This window comes from Opisthorchis viverrini (genome assembly GCF_000715545.1).
Source record: "Opisthorchis viverrini unplaced genomic scaffold opera_v5_32, whole genome shotgun sequence".
NCBI classification, from domain to species: domain Eukaryota; kingdom Metazoa; phylum Platyhelminthes; class Trematoda; order Opisthorchiida; family Opisthorchiidae; genus Opisthorchis; species Opisthorchis viverrini.
In genome coordinates, this window is record NW_008751687.1 from 1,013,772 (window position 1) to 1,021,114 (window position 7,343).

The following is a 7,343-nucleotide window of genomic DNA, read 5'->3' on the forward strand; positions in this document are numbered from 1 at the left end:
GGAGATTGAAGCGCTTAATAGGCATCAAAGCTTCTTCATTTGTTTCACAGTAATAAAAAACCACAATACCCTGCATTTCCGTGTGGCTAGGGAATGCAACAGGTCAACCGATTTAAGTGTTTTTGTTATAGTGTGCGGCGCCATTGCTCGCGAGAAGCTCTGCGTCCTGCTTGTCCTCACGTGCGGCTTAGAGTGAATTTTGTTGTGCTTTCATATGTTTTTCCTGGTGTGTTTACGTGAACAAAACCGTAAAAAAGATTTTTCATTTCAAGTAACCGTCAATGCGCCCGAAATTTGTTCGTGCTGCTCGTAGAGGCTCTTCAAAAACAACGCTATATAGAAAAGTACGACAGGCGGTTGCGGCAAGTTGCTGTTCTCGTTGCCGATTGATGAATGCGTCCATAATACCTTTGTTCTACTATCTGAGGGTAAGATTCATGATTAATCAGATGATATGCTCTTGATATGCCGAATGTGACCGTTCCAGGTGATAAACTAGGCTGCGATTTACCACGCTGTTCGCCGGCGGTTTCCTCGATCCCTGTTATCAGGACCTTGGAACCAGAAAGACATTCACCACTGCGGTCCCTGGAGAATCCTTCGGTTCCTGCTTTTTGCCATAAGGTAGCCCAATGCAAGTCGTTGAAGGCATCTGCCGTATGTTCTGCTTACACTTGTATTGCTTTTCATCAGTATCCTTTTTAAACCACTCACAACCAGGTAGAAGTATTTTAACGCCTGTTCATCGGATTGCGCGAAGGCTGTATCCACCATTATCGGGTTTAGCCGTTGTGTTGGACGAACTCAGATACTTTTTTCCATCTCTTTCGAAGGATCCGCGGACCGTAATGAAACCCCCCGTCGTTGCTGCGTGCGACAGAAGGCCGGCGGCATTTACATCCTACTTGGTTGAAGGCAGTTTTGCTGCAACAGCTCCGTGATATTCACACTGGGGCTACAAATTTCGACATTCAGATGAACGTTGACGGTATTCGGGCTTATAACAACTCGCATACTCAAGTGTGGCCTATAATCTCCCGCATAATTTCCCCCTTTCTCGGTCAGCCTTTCGTCGTTGGAATATGCTGTGGTAAACAAAAACCCAACGATGCTCATCAGCTGATGTCTGACACGGTCGCTGAGTTGACGGACGTCTTGGCAAACGGTGTCTCCGGGGATTACAATATTCACACCGTCCGTCATCAGTGCATTATTTGCGACAGTCCTGCAAGGGCCTATCTGAAACACGTGAAGGGACATACAGGATATTATGGCTGTGATTATTGTACACAAAAGCGTGTGCACATTGGCACACTGACTTTTCTCTAGTTGACAGTTCCCTTGCGTCGTGACTATGATTTCCGGACCAGAAAGCAAGAGAAGCACCATACAAGTTCAAGTCCGATGGAGGAGTTAAATTTACAGTTTCCCACCAGATTACATACATAGTGTGTCTTGGTTTAGTGCGAAAATTTCTCATCTTACTCAGAGCTATGCCAATCGGACACAAGGCCAGGCTTTCTGTGGAGTCCTGGAATCTGCTGAATGATAACATTGAGCAACAGCTGTTGGCTCTAGGTGTTGATTTCCCCCGAAAATGTGGAGTTGTCGTAGACCTGGATCGGTGGAAGGCATCTGAGCTAAAACAGTTTCTTCTGTACAGAGGACCCGTTGTTTTACGGGATATCTTACATTCTGACGTTCACGATTGTTTCATGTATTTTTCGGTAACCATTTTCGTAGGCTATTCACCTTTTTTCCACAACGCTATGCCGATTTTCAATCGACGTTTCCAAAATTTCTGTGTCAAAATTTGGTGCTGTTTTTGGTCCCAGTCATTTAGTCTACAACATACACCTCTTCCCCAATTTATTCAATTTCGTCAAGATTTACGATTGCTTGGATCATTTTCCGTTTTCCCTATGAATCGTAGCTGGGGCATATGAAGCATTACATACATGGGCCAAAACCATCAGCTCTTCAGCTTTACTGCCGACTGGCCGAGTGTGTGGGATTGCATGCTGTCGAATGGAAGATATTTTTGGATGATGTTGGCTTGCGACTGAGGCCATCAGCCACTGCCGGACGTCACGGGTTTGTTCATAGGGATGTCGTTTTTTTCGAAAAACTTTACCGACAACTGTATTTTGCTTGATGGTCAACCAGCTGTCCTTGTAGATTTTTCTGGAGATGCTACTGAGTACCAGAAATTCAAAAATGTTCTCCCCTTTTACATTCACGTATTGATATCGAAAGATGTTTTAGTTTTTCAGTGCTCCGACTTGCAACACACTCGGCTGTTTGCATCAGTCGACCAAATATCTTGTAAACGCCTAAGTTTTTCCCGCAAATACACTCGTATATACTTCCCCATTTTGCATACCCTTATCGATTAGTCACTGGCACTCGACACATGTGTGCATTTATTACTTGTACTACTCATTAGTTCGTAAAATATATACATACATATTTATGTTGTTGTGTTATTCCGTCAAAGCTTCCATTTGCATGCGGACATTCCCCTGTTAAATGTAGTATTGAGGAGTTGTTTTCAGCCATGTACGCTCTTCTTATTTTTGCGGACAACTCTGTTGGTATAGTGCATGAATCGTTGTTCGTACCGCCCGATTCAGTCCTTTGGCCCTCATGCACAAGCAGCACTCTATATGCCAACTTACTGAGGGGTTCTGTACCAAAATTTTCACTCAAGTCGCGCGCGTACGAAGTGCATCGGCAGTGCAGTGAGTCCATTTTCAGTTAAAAATATTGTAGAAACTTATCCGGATGCACTGAGTGCTCAGCCAGCGCAGCAGGAAGCCCTTGACTCAGGGCATACCTCCTCTGCGGAGCAAAACGACGGACGGATCGTACGTCAATCCAGGCGCAAACGGTATGTTTATCAATCGTATTACGATGGCTGCAGTACAAAGAAATGGCTGCCGTCTGATTTTACAGACGGGTCGGATCGTAATTCCAGTGGTGACACCACTTTGTTTGCAAACATAATCATAAGCCCAGGAACCCCAAAAAGACTGTAGGTCCTCCCGCACCTATCAACATTTCAATTTGTAAAATCCTCATTTTCAGATGTACCAATCGGACTGCCACGATTAGTATATCATTGCTGTTCAAGACGCGCCACCCGGCCCGGGTGATGCCCCGATGATATGTGTAACGTACGTTTTATTTCTAGAATCTATAAACAGTTCCACGTATACAACACTTCCCGCCGTGAGCGATCCAGAACCACGCAGTTCTACACCGACCCCCGGGTTTTCTTAACATTCCATGTACTTTGCTTTCTAGAACTAACTCTCCAAATTCAAAGGCCAGTGAAATTTCCACGGACCTGGCCAACCTCATTCTCAGTGGATAGATTACCATGTTTTACTTAAACTATTTTGTAAAGAATTTAGAGAGGATTTACTCGTCGCTCCAAGGACTGCACATGAAGCTAAACGCTTTAGTACCCACTAGCAGTTCTAAGGCACTCAAAGAGCCCCCTCTTCCGCTTTCATACGCTTTCTCCGAAATTATGAAGAACATCTAAGAGATGGTCCACGCTATGCACAGCTGGTGAGCATTAGTTGAATTCACGATTGTTGATTTCACAAAGGTGGAAAGGTGACTCTTGCAGGACGCTGGCGATTTACAAGTGTACGTGACCAACGAGCTTACGCGGACGTTGGGACGAAGGCTAGTCGTACTACTCAACTGGCGCGGAACAAATGAAAAAGAAGCTTTCGGTTCAACTAGGCTAGCCAAAGGACTTATTTGTAAGTAGTTAATTGTTATTTTATATATAGCTGGTTGAACCAGTGTCTGGATGAAACTTAATAACTGTGTTTTTCATTACAGACGCGACAACTGAGAAGTTTCCGAACACAAATCTGTGACAAATAAAGGAAATCGTTCATCCCTGGTTGGAGAAGGAACGGCAGAACGTTCGGAAACGCCTGCAGAGAGCCACCAAGAATGAAAAATGAATGACNCCAAGAATGAAAAATGACCCCCCCGTATTTTTTGAAAATTCATTCATAAAAATATTTGTACTTGAAGGCGCTTGTTGATATCCGGAAAAGTAATACGCCGAGCGATTATGTGGGGGCAAATGGGTTATCACTTGGGGTTTAGGAAGTTGCTGAATCGTACTAGGGAAAGAGATAAAGCCGTATAATGGGCTAGATTTTAGCTAGACTGTAGCTATGTGCGGACTGGGTGCGGAAATCCCGGTACTCGAGTACGGATTTTCCGCACCTAGATGCGGAAACGTCTGCACTATTTCCGCATCCGGGTACGGAGTGAGTGCGGAAATTTGTTTCATTTCCGCACATAATCTGCACCTAGGTGCAGAAATGTGCGGATATTGTGCAGAAATATCCGCAACCGGGTGCATAAATGTGCAGATATTGTGCGGAAATTTCCGCACCCGGGTGCGAACTGGGTGAGGAAACTTGCTTCATTTCCGCACTGGTTCCGCACCCGGGTGCAGAAATCTGCGGAAACTGCGCGGAAATGTCCACACCCGGGTGAGACATTCTGCAGAAATTTCTGCACCGGTGCTAACTGGGTAAAGAGCGGTGCTGTGCCCTTCTTTGCTCGCAGCCTGCTGTTGAACGTAGGCCGCTGAGTGCCATTAACAACTCCGATCCAGGAAGCTCGGGCAAACGCCGATGCTGCATATTAATCAGTAAGCCTGTGCAGCAGTGCCTGCTAACATGTGATTCCTGAACTAACTGCAGAATCTCCCATCTACTGCAAGGCTTAAACTCCAACAAAATCATCTCAACAAGGTCGCTGAGCTTCCACGTGAGAAGGAACCATCTGACTGGACACTCAAGCAGCCAGTCGGTGGCAACATCCAATGTACGACCTACCCCACCGATCATTCCGACCAATTACTGAACACCGCCCCGACAGCCTTAATTCAAGGTCGGAACGCACTTTAACCAAGGTGGCGCTGCGATTTCGCACGCGTTCATTCGTGCTGTGGCTGTTGTGTTCAGTGTATGTTCATTGGTCGGATCTTTTCCCACAACGAAGTTTCACATCCAGGTGCAACACAGCGTTCCAGCTTCACTATTATTTCCTTAAGTAGGTCGGTCGCACAACATACCAGATAAATGCACCGAATGTAGTACTCGCCGACAATCCTGTTCCCGTTAAAACTATTGTCTTCTCATCTGGTTCTCTCTGCAGCATCCTGGCTTACCATTGATCTACCTGAATCATAAATCCTTTCTTTGGATTCCGTCTTTTTAAATAAAACGACGGTTAATTAGCTGTCGTTATAACTGGCTTAGAGCAAAACTGAGGTGTTTCTTTGCTCAGAATTATCTACCCTAATTCTCATTATACTTTACGCTCAATATAGACGTGGAACGCCTACCAGTTAAGACGAGACTGAAACTCCCATTTGGGTAACACACTCATTTGCAATTTGGCTTGATGGTAACGATGAGCTCAGTATACTATAGAGTTGGGATCCTATAGGATCCCAACTGAAGCTTTCTCTGCTATGGTTTTCACCTGGTTCTGCTGTATAAAAGCCATAGCACGTTTGCTTTGGTTGACTGCATGAGATATTAATGTATCTTGGCGGAACACTACGCATAAATTTGCTGGACTATCGGCAACCCACGGATCTCTTCGCTTCCTTGGCACAACCATCGAGTTCCCGCCAAATATACGTTCTAATTGAATACTTAATCATACATAGATGGAAAATACACTCATTAGCTAATTATGTGGGCTACGACCAAGGACTCAACAGAATTCCAGGTAAAACTATAGTTTACACATTAAGAAAGACCGAAACCTCCTCGTGGAAACAGCCTTTTTGAAGCGACCTCTCCTTCCGTCAATAAAAAAACCAATGTCGTTTTCTTATTATTCTGTTACCCCACATGTGTCTTCAGCTACCTTCCTCTTAGCGACTACCCAACAACAGGACAACTTAATTCTCAATTAAGCTTCGACACTGGGGGCGAGATAACCCAAGTGGTTAGAGCAGGAATTTACTGACCGGAAGGTCCGTGGTTCGAATCCGAACTCCGCCTCTCGACTTGCCCTGTCTAGGCTTGGGCAACCTGACAGTATCCCATCCTTCTGGTGCATGGCAGCTAGGCACCGGAAGGATGCTACAGCTGAACGCAAGCTTCGACGCTTACCTACATACGCCCGATTCTAACGCTTGACCTTAACATGTCACAGCCAAACCCGGACTTGCAACGATTACTGATTGCCCTCTTTCCCTCATTTACCAATAAATGCCCCACGTAAGTGGGCTGGGATACTACCATGGCACCCTTACCTAGAGAGGAGGACGATTAGGGTCCTCCACCAAAGCCTTCTGCTCAAAACGCCGACTGCAAGGTAGCTGTGCTTGGCGGCAAATGCAGATGCATTTCAATCGTGACAGTAAGTCGGCACAAGTATTCCAACCTCCAACCTGGAGGACCGGGATACTGTGTTTGTCAGACCTGTAACCACTGACCAAACTGGTATGGGAAGGTCTGAGAGTATTGCACGGAAATTCTCAGTACAGCTCAATTGGTCGCGGTCACACCGCGGTATGGTCCAGTTTCGAGACGGCTTTGAAGCCAAGACACACCATGATTGTAAGGCACATGCACGCATGCTGTTCCTCTAAATCTCTGTAGAGTATGCGGATGTCCGTCACGAAGAGAAATCTCTGTAGTGCGGATGTCCGTCACGAAGAGACTGGACCTTACCGTGGTGTGACGGTTTGCGCACCTCAGCGATCCATTGAGCGACACTCACTGAGTCTCTCATATCAGGTTGGTCAATGGTTAGAGGTCTGACGAACACAGTCTCCTGGCCCTCCAGGTTTGGGGTTGGAACATGTGGCGACTTGTTCCGTAGAAATGGTAATGCATTTGCATTTCCAGCCAAACACCGCTGCCTTGCGGTTAGGCTATTGAGCCAAAGGCTTTGGTTGAGGACCCTAATCGTCCTCCTACAATACTCATTCCACATCGGCCGTCGCGTGGTGCCATCAGCCGGTCGCCTTACTTGCTGCATACAGCAGGGCGGGTAAGAGAAAACAGGCTACTGCTGACGCCTCCCTTCTTTCTCCTTCACCTTCTTTTTCTTCCCCCTCCCCACCCCATTAATAACTCTCTCCTTGTGGTTCCAGCACTTAGGATCGATGACTCCCTTCGTCATGCATCGGTTTTGCGTGCAGCATCTGCTCGTCACATGGTGCCGACATCTGCAGGAATCTCCAAATCAGTCCTCAAGCCTCGACACCCACTCTATCTGGCCGCTTTCAATGTTCGCACTCTGAAGCAAGCAGGACAACAAGCTGCTCTTGCACTCAC

The 7,343-nt window shown here is 46.2% G+C and overlaps 1 protein-coding gene across 1 annotated transcript; it reads left to right on the plus strand.

Moving 5' to 3' along the window:
* Positions 1-1,493: 1,493 nt before the first annotated feature.
* On the plus strand, positions 1,494-2,049 carry T265_13024 (hypothetical protein; the record flags this gene model as incomplete). The annotated part of the gene is given in 2 exon segments (XM_009166816.1): positions 1,494-1,929; positions 1,934-2,049. Coding segments are annotated over 2 exon segments (552 nt in total).
* Positions 2,050-7,343: the final 5,294 nt, after the last annotated feature.